This window comes from Phyllostomus hastatus, unplaced genomic scaffold (genome assembly GCF_019186645.2).
Source record: "Phyllostomus hastatus isolate PE091 unplaced genomic scaffold, TTU_PhHast_1.1 phas_contig_29, whole genome shotgun sequence".
Lineage (NCBI taxonomy): Eukaryota > Metazoa > Chordata > Mammalia > Chiroptera > Phyllostomidae > Phyllostomus > Phyllostomus hastatus.
This window is the reverse complement of record NW_025333835.1, coordinates 44,307,841-44,321,203: the sequence shown is the minus strand read 5'-3', so window position 1 is coordinate 44,321,203 and position 13,363 is coordinate 44,307,841. Positions and strand designations below refer to the sequence as shown.

General features: G+C 59.2%; 1 protein-coding gene across 2 annotated transcripts in view; it reads right to left on the bottom strand.

Annotated features, from left to right (window-relative positions):
• LOC123818903 (mitochondrial intermediate peptidase) overlaps positions 1-13,363 on the bottom strand; it is an 86,440-nt gene that overhangs the window by 47,733 nt on the left and 25,344 nt on the right. For both annotated transcript variants that reach the window (XM_045839240.1, XM_045839241.1), the window contains exons 11-14: positions 6,052-6,205; positions 4,642-4,719; positions 2,953-3,157; positions 1,083-1,192 (exon numbers count right to left, since the gene is read on the bottom strand). In XM_045839240.1, coding sequence (XP_045695196.1) covers positions 1,083-1,192; positions 2,953-3,157; positions 4,642-4,719; positions 6,052-6,205 — 547 coding nt within the window. The remainder of the gene's footprint in view (positions 1-1,082; positions 1,193-2,952; positions 3,158-4,641; positions 4,720-6,051; positions 6,206-13,363) is intronic.

Genomic DNA, 13,363 nt, shown 5'->3' with positions numbered 1-13,363 from the left:
CTAGTTAGCTAACTGGATCACCGATATTCAATGCCATCACCCAGTCCCTGAAATGGATTATGAGGAAGACGAACCCCGATGAATCATCCAGAAACACGCGCATTATTCTGCAGTTGACAATAATGGTTCGGTAAAAATCAATTCCTCCAGAAAAGACAGGCATGGCCAAGTCAGGTTATGCATCTGGGGACGGCACTAGAGAAGAGTCCCAGACAGAGGTGGCCTGGGCCCTTTTTTCGGACTCCATTCATTCCTTCATTTAATTTCTTCTCGAGCCTTTCCCGTGCGAGGCGCGCTTCTGAAGGCTGACGACTCGGAGACGAGTGTGCGCTTACACCCCCACCCTGAGCGGCACGGCCCGCGGGGCGCGTGGCTGGCTCACGCGTGGCCTGCACCCACAGTTCTCAGAGCGGGGGAAGGGCCCCTCCCCCACGGTGCGCGGGCTGGGCACGCAGCTAACTCGCTGCATGGCATTTCTCGTTCAGAGCCTACTTCACAGAATTTTAATTTACTTAAAATGACAACGCACTATTTACACCCAAAACTTGATACTGAAGAAGGTGCACACGTATCCTCACACAGACGCTAAGCACACTGGGAAAACAGGGCAACGCAGTTCTGTGGTAGGAACCACCGCGGACATTCAGACCGAGCGCACGCACTTCTTCGGGAAGCGCGGAGGGGAGGAGGGGAGGAGGGGAGGAAAGGCCTTCGGAGCGGGGCAGGCGGGCGGCCTCCGCGGCGGGACAGCTGGCTGCCGCCTCCGGGGAACTGGGGAGAGCGCCTCCCCGGGACACGGGCGCCGGGGAGGGAGGAGGATGTCACCGGGCGTGCGCCATTGAGAGCAGCTACCTGTCCACACAGTGTGCGCTGCGACGGGGATTCTACAGGCCAGCCCCTCCCCCCACACCCCCACCCCCCAAAAAGGAAGAGCATCAAGAAAAAAAAGACCCAGAGAAAGATCCGGGCACTGAGCGAGGGTGACAGAGTGGGGAAGCAGCGTGGAGCTCTGCATCAGCCGGCAGGTCCCACTGGCCGACGCCGCAGCCCAGGGGGCGGCGTGACCCACCAGTGCCCCCTACCTGCCCCGTCCGGTAGTGCCGGGCGAACTGGCTAACCACGCGGTAGTCGTTGGCAAAGTACTCCATCAGGACAGAAGGAACCTCAGCGAAGTCGGTGGGGCACCTGGTCCCTAAAATGTGGGGAAAAGAAAGAAAAAGTTGGCAAGAATCAAATCAACATATTTATCTTACTTTTTACATGTTCTTTTAAAATTTTTATTTGTACTTCTGATGAACTATGATAAGTTTTAATTCATTAAATCAAGATTTTATTTCTATAAAATCAATGCACATATTTGCATAAAAGTTTATTATAATCCTACATGTTTTCCTGTATATCGAAAGTAAAAGAAAATATTTGCACAGCTGGATAAAACACCTTGTGAAGCAGTGACTCAAACCCTCTACAAACAAGCCTGTCTTCAGCTATGCTGAGCTATACGTGAAATGCACATTAAACCATTCTGACATTTGATATAGCATTTGTATTTAATTCACTGGGTTCCACCACCAAAAACTTTTAGCCGTCATTTCTTTTAAAAGAACTTCGTTTTATCCATGGATTGTTTCTTGCAACAAAGTCAGCCCTCAGTGCAGATGGAAAGCAAGAGTACTCAAAGCAACAAATCCCGTAAGAACTTTTTCAGTGACGTTTTATGCTTCTGTCTGGCCCTTTCACAGTCTTCTCACTTATCTTCTCCTCCCCCCCACCCCCCCACTGTGTGAGCGAAGTCAGTTAATCAGGAGGGGGCGGGAACGACGGGCCAGGGGTGGAAGGCAGACCAAATGGACAGCGTGCCGTGCAGAGGACCTCGAGGGAAGTCCACCGTGCCACCAGGTGCGGGCACAGGTGAGCAGGGAAGATGGAGTTCACACAGGGGGAAGTGCAAGAAAAATAAAAACTAATGTATCGCACTCTTTCAGCATGCTTTTAATGTGTTTCATAACTGATTTTGGGGGAAAAAAGGCAACATGCATTCACTTACTCTGTGCTAGGCACTAAGAAAATACATATTTATGAGGGGGAATCCCAAAAACCCAGAGTGCATTTATAAAAATTGTGTGTTCACTCTCACAGGTTTAAACTTCAGTCAGCTTCGAGTGCTCTCCAGTGGATGTAGTACACCTACTGAGACTTTCTTCCACTGCTCAAAACATGTTCTGAACTCACCGATCTTGACACCTTTTAGTGCTTCTGCTATTTTTTTGTTTTCACCTCTTCCACGTGGACAGTACTTTCCCTTGTAAGGACTTTTCTCATCAGGGAAACAAAGAAGTCACCCAGGGTGACATTGGATGAACAGGGAGGGTGGGGCATGGGGGTCTTGCAGTTTTTGGTCAAAAACTGCTGAACACCCAAGCATGGTGTGGGCAGACGTGCTCGTAAATCACCCACCCTGAAACGGGCAAAAGCATTAAGTCTTCAGAAACAGTTCACTGAAGCCAGGGCGCAGCCTCTCACAACACTGCCAGCCGGTCCACGGATCCTGATGGGGTCCCAGAGCACTCGCCTAGCAGGGGAAGCCTGTACCCCCAGGGGCCGCCCTCCAGAAGATAATTCTGGGGTTTTCTTGGGTCCCCCCTTGTACTCGCATACACGCTGAGCCTCAGCTGAAACTTACGAAGTATAAAATGTAAAATGGCACAAACTCAGCAGACAGACCCCTGAGCTTACCCCTCAGAGAGGAGGGTCGGCAGGAAGAAAAGAAGGGTGAGGGACTGGGCTGCACAGCAGTTGGAAGGACAGGATGAGGCGACCTGGGGTTAGCGACCACAGGACAATGTACTGACAAAGGGTCAGGTTTCCTGCAGAAAGAGCTTCCTTCCCACTCGAAGTGACACGCAGGCTCCCCAAGAGCCGCGCGGAGCGGAAGCGCCCTCCGGGGCTCACCGGTGGTGTGCTGGTAGCGGGTGCGCCCCAGCATGGAGTGCATGGCGTGCCCCATCTCGTGGAACAGGTTCTCCATCATCCCCGGCGTCAGCAGCGTCGGCGCGCTCCTCGAGGACGGGGGGAGACTCAGCATGAGGACCACCACGGGCAGCTGGTAGTCCCCGTCCTCCTTCAGCCGGCCCCCGCGGATCGTGAAGTGGCAGTCCTTGAGAACCAGGGGCAGGGCGGAGGGCGGCGTTAGGCAGCGTCAAGGGGAGAGCCGTCTCAGTGCACACACCACCGTATCAAACAAACTGTGCTCTCGGGCTCCAGTTTTAACTTGACTCTGTTCTTACTCCATTTAGTAGTGACAGACGCAAAGTCCTCTCAGCCCTTCGTGGTGCTAACACGTTACCTTTCAGAACCACCACCGATACGCTGAGCTACTACGTGGGTTAGTCCAAGCACTCCGGGACCCTGTGCCGGGCGGGCGCTGCACCACGTGCTGGGCACGCCGCCCTCACGGAGCAGAGGCCCGCGCCCCCCACGGTCACAAGCCCTCAGGGACCGACAGACACTGGGCTCCTGAGGGTGGGGGAGGACTAACGTGCACTGAGACCCGCACGGAGCCAGCAGACGCCCTCCGCGCCCCTCGTCTTCACCACTCGGAGCTCTCACCTCGCGCAAAGCGAGGGGTCTGTGCAGCTCCTGGGACGGGCTGAGACCACCTACACTTACTGCTGGTTCTTCACAACCACCCACGGGGCAGCTCGGAAGTCAGGGGACACTGCCACGCACCCAAGGACGCTCGGCGAGGCTGGCTGCCTCCCGGACGGGCACCTGGGGGACCCCAGGAGCCAGCGCTCCTGGTCACTGCCCTGCCCCCCACCAGCCGTCCAGGCGGGGAGGGAGAGCCCGGGACTGGGCATCGGGCGACCGAGACCCTGGGCCCACCTCGCGCTCGGACCGGCATGCCCGTACAAGCGTCACCGCTGCCTCGTCGGAGTGAGGGAGAGACCACGTTCACCCGAGTTTTGTTACGGCACGTGGTTTGACCGGCCCGGCCCACTGCTGGGGGTGGTTACCCTCTCACAATGAACCAGACTTCGTCCCAGGTGTGCATGTGCAACACCAAGTGCAGCACAGACGGGGGGCGGGAGTGCTATTGGTGGTTTCGGGCATCCACTGGGGTTCTGGGACGGCCCCCCACAGATAAAGAAACCACTGTATCTTCCGCAATGTCCAGCCAGGCCCACCGATGAGTGCAGGAAGTGACCAGGAGCTGTGGCTCTGGCCAGAATGTTTGGGTTCAAATCCCAGCACTTCCAGCTGTGTGATGCAGGGCAAGTAACCTAACCTCTCTGGTCTCAGTTTCCTCCTAATGTCAGTGTCTGATTCAACAGGTTGAGGTGAATGTTCGAAAGTAGGAAACGACATAAAAAGGCTAATGAAGTGCCGGCCATCACCATTACTGTCACCGTCACCATGACTCGGACAGAAGTGACCTGTACAGACGCGTGTGATGGCTTTCATGCTGCTTCTGTTTCAATTCTGCGCTGACTTCAAATTTCCACCTCCAGTAACCAGTGTCAGCGCCGTCTGGTCAGGGGACCACGCCGGAGAGCGCCCTAACGCTCACACGTGCACCAACGCGAGCTGGCCACCTCCAGGGAGACCGGGGGGGGGGGGGGGTGGGGAGCGGAGCGTCACCTGGTGCGGCTTGCCCGCCCGCTGGAAGAAGTCGCAGTAGATGTGGCCCAGCAGTCCCTCCGTGTCGTGCACCACGGCCTGGAAAAGACGGGTGCGGTTTACCTGGGAGGGTCCCCGAGAGGCTCTGCCGTGGGAGAACACCCCCACCCGAGTCTGCCCGAGGCCCGGCAGAGGGCGTCTGCAGGTGTGAGCGCGTGACCCAGGTCTCCCTGTGTGTCACCATGCATCAAGGTCGTGTTACTTCCCACACCAACGGCTGCGGCCTGCGTGTGCCCGCCCACGGACGAGTCGCGCACCGCGGCGGACACCGACATTTCGGTGCTTTCTCCCTCCCGAGCCGTCTCGAGACAGGCCCCGTTTTCTCCTCAGCTCTCGGAGGGTTCGAGGAGGCCCGCCACCCTTGCTCGGGCCCTTCGCCCTGCCTGCCTGCTCCCCGCGACACCCCCATGGTCAGCGAGATGGCCGTGAGCAGCGGGCCGGCGGTGCGGCCCAACGGGGCTCGCATCCTGGGGGGCGCCCACCCCCTGCAGGCTGCCCTCTCCCCGTCTGTCACCGCCGGCGCTTCCTCCCACTGCCCCTCCTCCCGCCGCACCTCCGCGCCCCGCCGGTCGCTGCCGCTTCTGAAGGGTGTTCCACGCAGACAGAGGAAGCCCCGGGTGGGGGAGCTCCGTGCCCCCACTCGAGCTGCCAGTCCCTCCGCCTCACGATCCCGTGCGGGCACAGCCGGGGACAAAGGGACGGTGTTCGTTTCTGGAGACACAGCAGCGAGTGCACAGCGTGGTGGCATGGAAACAGCACGTGAGATGCGTGAGCACACGAAGTCTCCGTGACAGCCACGGGCCGACAGCCCTCAAAACCCCACAGGAAAACGTGGACGCACTCAGGCCCAAGCACGGCGGCCCTAGTGGGAGGTGGGCGGAGTCCGGGCCAGGACGGTGTCGCCCCGGAAGTCGCGGCAGCCCCAGGACTAACTGAGTCTGATGCTGACGGAGCTCCCGCAGACACAGAGCTGCCGCAGACGGGGCGGCGTGGAGGGAAGGAAGGTGACCGGTGCAGCGGACGCGGGGAGCGCCAGGAGGGACCCGCACGCGGCTCGGCTGGGATGGAAGAGACTAATTTCCTTCCACCACCACTTGTCGGGGTGCACGCCCGACCCCCGAAGGCTCCCGGACGCTCTCCCTCCCGGAGAACTGAGCCCGCAGCTGCGCTGGCGCCCAGCCCCGGCACGGACCGGCTGCCGAGAGCCAGGTTTCCTCCATCCAGGGCCCGGTGTGGGAAGTGGTCGTCCGGGGTTTCCGTGAAACGGGAACAAGGGGAGACCCTCTGCCCGGGCGAAGCCACCCGACAACAGGGACCCCCCCTGCCCCCGACAGAGCGAGAGGGCCCGGCTCGGACCGGGAGGACGCTCACCAGCTTCCGGACGTCCTCGCACCACACCTCCCCCTTCGCGGGCGGCTCGGCGAACAGCGAGATCCCGAACAGGCTGTGGAACAGGACGCTGAGGCCATCCATGCAGGCGCCGAGGGAGAAGAACGGGCAGTATATGCTGGGCTCGATGTTGTACCTGAGAGAAACAGCACAGGTGAAAGGCATTTCTGTCTGCTTCCATTTCTTAAGGCAGACTCAGGGACCTTCCCATGTACAATGCAGAATGGTACTGGCGATCTGAAATGGGTTACAACAGAAAGGTGGTGTGACGCCACCTTTGGAGGGAACGCCAGACTCGGTTTTCTGCAGAGGAGCAGTCCGCGTGTTGCCGGTCGTGCGCGACCTCCGGGCACGGCGGGCGGACCGTCCCCGCGGGCGCCGCCTGCCGCCGACGCGGTTGGGCCGTCCGTCGCCCCCGCGAACCGCACTGCACACAGTTCTTACCTTACACTTACCCGTGCACAAGGTCTCAGCGATGTGAGCTACAACGGCAAACCTGACTTTACAAAACGTGTCACGGTTTAAAGAATTGTGACTTAAATCCCATAAATATTAAACAAACACAAATCCTGACACATACAAAGTCAGCTGAAAATTTATACCTGGTAAAATATTTTCAATGGAAAAATCTCTGTAATGTAAACAATTAAATCTTAATTTACTTGTTCTGCAGTTATACACCGAGGAGCATCTAATGTGTGACATGAATATTCATTCCTGAGTCACTAAGTCAAGCCGAACTTTAGAACCAAAGCCAGAGAGGATGGCTCCAGAGTAACAGTAAGCACCTGTTCTGTCTCCACTTTCCGGGATCAACAAACCAGAGACGCGCACACTAAACACACACAGACTCACGCTCACTACTAGATGGGTGACTGGCTCTAGTGAGCGAGCGTAAACCGCACCACAGACGAGATTCCGGCCTTAGACACCCACAAGTGCACGACTTAGCTGCCGTCAGTGTTTTTGAAGAACGGCATCCCTGTGCGGAGAGACACGCCCGTGGTCCGCTGCCCTCGGACCCGCTCACTCCCGCAGGCGGCGGGCAGACCAGCCGGGCGCTGCAGGTGAGAGCGGGAGGGTCTGCCTCCCGGCAGCTCACGGTGAATGCGGCAGAGACGTGAGCGGACCACACTGTCCCCCACGCCCAGTGCAGCGGGCGGGGCGGGCACTCAATGGACACGGTGGACGGAGGGAGTGGACGGCAGGGACCTGGGCGTGGTGGCGTGAGCTGGGGAGTGGGGGCTGGAAACGGCGAGGGGCCCACAGAAGGACGTCCGGACGCAGGCGTCCGGGGCACCGCAGGGCAGGGGGAGGGGTGGGAGAAGGGAGAAGGGAATTCTGGGCGGGAGCAGCACCCAGACAGCAGCACGAAGACACGCAGTAGTAGCCTGCGAGCTCCCGGTGGCCAGGAGGCAGCTCCACTCCATCCCAGGCACGTGCGATGGGAGGAACAAGGCAGACCCCGGGTCTCTCTCGGCGCGGCTTTGGGCGCCGAGGGGCCCAGCAGCGCCATCTGCCCCTGCAGGGGAGGAGGGCCTCGGGGGCACCAGCGCTTGTTTCGAGGTGAAGGTGGCACTGTGCCCCGACCCCTCGCCTCGTGCACGGGTCCCCAAGTGCCTTCGTGCGATAGAGGACCGAGGAAACCGGAGCTCACGGCTAAGTCTCCACGAGGCAGAGGAGATGGGGAAGGGCCCAGCGGACGAGGAGGAGGGTGGGCGACGAGGACGTGGAGAGCAGGAGGCGGACGGCGTGCACCGAGGAGAAGCGCCCGGAAACACCAGGCGGCAGTGTCACAGCCCCAGAGGAGAGGGGCGTGGTGTGCCGACACAGTCACTGAGTTTTATTGCTGGCAGGTGGCTGACAGCTCCGAAAGGCCGGTCTGAGAGACCGGGGCCGTAAATCTGCGGAGATTAGGGTCCAGACTACTTATTGCTGGGGAAGGTCTGGCAAAAAAGGAAAAAAGAAAAAAAAAAACGCACTGCAATCTCTCCCGGAGTCCTTCGAGGGGTAATTATTTGTGCTCTGAGATAAGGGGTATCTCGGGTCCTCTGCAGGAAATGGGAAGAAGTTAACAGGAAGGGGAGATTAGGGGCATGTTACAAAGAGTCAATGAGGCAAGCCCTGGACTGGTCTGAGATACTGTTATCTTGTATTTGCTCAGCGCTTTACCAACGAACGCAGAGCACTTTCACATCCAGAGCCTTTCACGTCCCTCACCTGGTTCTGCCAGGGAGGCAGGTGGAGCGCGAACCACGACCTGATTTTACTCCAGGAGCCCGAGGCTCAGAGAGGCTCCGGCCCGGCCCGGCTCGTGCAGAGCAGCCCAGGGGAAGAGACCACCTGCGCCAGAACTGAACTCCGGGAGGCCTCTCTCACCGGGTCTGTGCCCGGAACCAGGGCTGGGCCTGCTGGGGCCGCGATTTCCTCGCCGGGAGAACGGGGTGCTACTTCCCAGGCCCGACCGGTGAATGGACGAACGCGCACAAAGCAGCCGGCCCGGTTGGTGCCGGGAGAAAGGCAGGCACTCTGCAAACCACCCGGCCCTGTGAGGGGGCTCGGGCCCCCGCAGGGAGCGCTCGCTCCTGGGCGCCGACCACTGCTGGACGGGAGGTGCTGCGGCCACAGAGGACGGCTGGGCCAGAAATCAGGGAGTGGAGGGCAGGGCACAGAGCGCTGGGGAGCAGCGGTGAGTGAGGCTGTGGCCGATCCCGCCTGCCAGGAGGCCCAGGGTCTGAGTGTGCGGATCAGGGGGAGCTGCTCGGAGGAGGGGGCGTCTGAGGCGGACATGGGAAGGTGAGTTCCCTGGCCGAGGGAGGGGTGTTCCCGGCCGAGGGAGGGGCATTCGAGAAGAGCGAGCACTGGCAAAGGCTCTTGGGCATGACAGCGAACAGGGCATACAAGCTCACTCAAGCAAAGATCTCCTGCTACCTGACTCAGCCACCTCAGAGCCAGGAGGCGATCACACACACCTGCACGCTCCACCCCGCCCTCAGAGACTCTCACGAATGGGAACTAATTCCCTTCCTGAAGAGCAGCCAGAATGGGCAAAGGCTCAGAGGCTGCAGGAGATTCAAAGAGCCTGAAGCTCCAGCCAGCCGCGACCAGCCACCAGCCGGGCCCGAGCCCCCTGCAGGGCGGTCAGTTCCTTACGACAGGCCAGCCGGGAGGCGGCACCCGGCCCATGAGGCCCTTTCACCTCCACGGGCACCTGCAGCACAGTGCGGAGTGATCCGCAGGGCGTTCCAGCGGTCACACAGCCCAGAGCCCCACGACGATGCTGGCCAGCGGCCGCCCCAGCTCAGGACACAGCTGCTCCTGGCCCGGGCGGGGCTGATGAGCGCTGGGACAGTCTTCACAGCACGTCCCCCCCCCCCCAATGCGCCCCCCGGGGCAAAAGCCTGGGCCTGCGCTCTGGCCCGGGATGCTTCCCAGGTCCCCTTCCCAGGTCACCCGTGCAGACCGGCCTGCCGCTCCTTCGCCCACCACTTCCTGACCCGCACAGAACCCAGGTATCGAAGCCCCTCCCCCTACCGGTCGCCCGGAGAGCCCGAACCGACAGAGAAGCACTGAACCACATGGCGGATCTGAGCTGGAGCCGCGGCCCACAGAAGAACGCTTCGGTGCATTTTCAGGATCTCCTCTCACCGCCCTCCCTCTCCCTGCCTCAGACCCCTCTGCAGCTCCACAGCAGAGATCTGCGGCTGTTCCTGCAAACACGCTGCACGGATCTGGGTCTGCAAAGAGCCCTTTGATTACTCCTCCTCAGAAGGAGACAGGAAGAGAATCACTGCTGTCCACCACTGTTGCTAAAGGAAGTTTAGTAAGTGCTCTGCTCTTTGTTCTGCTTAAAAATGTGCTGCATACGGGTTTACAAATTCTCAGTTCCAAACAACCAGATACACTGTAATCAGCGTGGTACAATGGCATCACCACGTCTCAGTGAGAACAACAGAATCCAGCGAGACCTCAACACCCCCAGGAGGAGCACGATCAGGGAAGCGGGTGTGGAAATAATCGATGGGAGATCTCCAGCCAAAGGGTTCTTCGCTGTAACCCGAGTTTAGTTTTCCTCTCAAGCCGGCGCACCGCACGGAAGCACCCGCCGCGAGTCAGACCGGTTTCAGCTCCTGACGCACCTGGGGTGCAGGCAGAGACCGGACCTGGGCGCAGCTCCCGGGACGCTGGCATGGGGCTCGGTGAGCACACCACACACGGCTGCGACCAGGGCTCGAACCCGGGCTGCACAGCCTCTCTCTCCCCCCTCTCGTCCGGGAGGGCAGGCGCGCGGCGGCCTGCCAGACGGAGGGCCTGTGCGCAGGAGGGAGAGCGCAGACTGACCAGGAGCTGCCGGGGGCAACACCGGCAGAGACGCTGTTTTTAACTTTATCAAAACGAAATAAAAGAGACTGTTTTTGGCATCAGAAACGATTATCTAAGCATGATGATAATGGGATCCCTGGGTGGCATTTTGCAATATTTAGTCTGCAAAGCCGCAGGGAAAGCTGCTGTTTCATCTGGGTACAGAAGGGTAAAGGAGCACTGAAGGAACCGAATGAGCTAGAAGCCTGTTCACCCCGCAGGTGCTCACCGCACTGGAAGCAGAGACTGGCTCTGGCCAGCAGGCCGGTTGGCTGGAGCGCCCTCCGGATGCGCCAAGGTTGTGGGTCTGACCCCCGGTCAGGGCACACGCAAGCAGCAGCTGGTGAGTGCATAAATGAGTGGAACGACACATCAATGTTTCTCTCTCTCTCTCTCTCAAATCAATGAAAAAGAAAAGTCTTTTTCCTCTCTGTTTTGTAAAAATTCAGCCACTGCCAGTGTGGTTCTGTCAGGACCTCTGAAGTCTGAGGCGAGAAAACGGCCCCACCCACACCGCCTGGTGATCAGGTGACGATTTCCCATAGCGGTCGATCAGCTACACGGTCCACATGAGACCAGAGCTCACACAAACCCCCACCGAGATGACAAGCGCAGCACAGTGTCCCCCGCGCCCTGGCGCAGCGGGCGGGCCGGCCAGCAGGCTGGCTGGCTTCAGGGCTCGGGGACAGGGAGGGGGCACCAGGCGACGGCCCTGCTCGCAGAGGCTCGGGCCAGGTCTCGGCGCAGCACCGGGACCGCCCCGCCGCTGGACCGGCCTCGGGAAGGACACCGCGTGGGAGGTCGCAGAGCCCGGGCTGGAGCACGGGCGTAAAACAGGACCACAAAGCCGAGGCGGCGGTGGCAGAAGGGAACCACATCAGCCCGCAGGTCCACGGGCAGAGAGGAACCGACTGCACAACAGAGGCCAGCACCAGGCGCCCCCCAGAGAGCCGTGGGCTCCGCGGGGGAGGCCTGTCCCTTCTACAAGCTGGGGCTCAGGGGCGCGGCAGGGCCTGCAGTGCAGAGGCCCGCCCCGGCGTGACAGGCTCTGGGGACAGAGGTGGCGGACTGGGTGGCAGGCCTTGCTGCGGCCCCGGTCCAACAAGCCCAGGGGAAAACACATGTTTGACACCATCGGGGAAACACGAACACAGACTGCCTATGCGATGATGCCAGCAAACTGCTGTGAACTGAGGTGCTGGAGTTACACGGAAACACCCATGTCTCTAGACGTGCACATAATACGCGAGAGCTAACAACATCCATGTCTTCAGACACACAGGGTCAGTGTGTGAGAGTGAGGTGGCCTGAGCTCCAGGAGGCACTTTAAAATACCTCAGTAACACGAGGGAAGGGATAAAAGAGAGAGACAAAAAACGATGAGGCAAATATGGCGAAATCGTGAGTTGCTGTATCGGAGAGAGGAGCGTGTGGAGGTTCCTTATGCTGCTCCTTCTCTGTTCACTCCGCAAGTTTCCCCGGGAAGCGTTATTTGTTAGCGGAAAGCACCCAGCTCACGGCACACACGGACAGAGTGTGCGATGTCACAGCCGCACAGGAGTCCTCGTTCTTCCGAGACGCCGCCGCAGGGCCATCCTGCCGCGGGAGCTCCGCGTCCTGTGAATGGGTCAAAGCACAGCACACTCCTGCTGCGTGGCGTGAGCGCTCTGGAGGTTCAGCGAGCGCACCTCAGCAGGGAACAGACGACACTGAGTTCGACTTCCCAGTGACATCGTTACACAAATCAGCCCCCAAATAATAAAAAAACCACAGTTCCCTGAAGCTCACTAGTGGCCGGAGAGAAATAAAGTCTCCGAGCACTGGAAACAAGAACCTCGGGCCAGCAGACGAACAACGGCTTCAAGAAGGCGACCTCGGGGGCAGGGGCAGGACGGGATTGGGTTTCTCAACGTGAACGCTCTTCAACGTGCTTTCGAGTGTTTGGACCCTGCTAATGTGCTGCCTGCTCAAAAATAAAACGTAATTTTAAATAAAACAATCTCAGTATACTCGTTGTAATTTATTTTTTTTAGAGGCAGGAAGAGCGGGGGAGAGAGAGAGAGGAACAGCACCGTGTGCTCCCACTCGGCTGCGCACCCACCGCCCGTCTCTCGCGTGCGCCCCGCCTGGGGACCAGTCCCACGGCCCTGGCATTTCAGGACCAACTCGCCCTAACCCCCTGGGCCGCCCGCCAAGGGCCGCGCCTTCTACAACTGGAAGAAGTGCTTCTACTTTTCCACGAAGAACTGAGCACCGTAACTTGAAGAAGAAGAAAACGAGCTGCTCTTTAAGATTCACCGTCAAGCCAACTCTGGCAGCTTTATAGGTATCAGTTTCTTGTCTTACTTCTAACAGGCTCTTTCTTTTCTTTAGGCAGACATTTCAGAAACCTAAAGTAAATCTAAGATGTTTAATATAAACCAAGAAAAAAGAAGAAGAAAAAAAAAAGGACAAAAGTCTCGGGGTTAACGCCGAGAACAGCTCACGCCCAGGGAGCCCCCTCCCGCTCTGGTGCACGTCACCCGGCACCCGCAGGCCTGCCGTGGGGAGGAGAGGAACTTAATTAACAAGGATTTAGGAATCTTCACTTTGTTCCACTCCTCCGACCTCACACCCAAGCCGTTTTCTCCTCCTTTCCTCGCCCATGACCTGTGCTTCTCAGAATACACGAGTCCATCAAGACTATTGCACCTTCAAACCAAACGCCACCGGTTGCCTTTCAAGCTCCTCACAACGGATGGTTTAACCCCCAGTCCTTACAGTCCCTCCTCCTGGCTCTTTTCCTGAGTTAGCAGGGAAACACAGGAACGCGTTCCGAGACCCTAGTCAAACCAGGTGGCGCCCCCAGTGGCCGCCAGGCCGCGGCGCCACGCTGCTCCCGGGAGAGCTGCCGGCCTCCCGCTCCAAGCACCACACCCGTGGGAACCCCGTC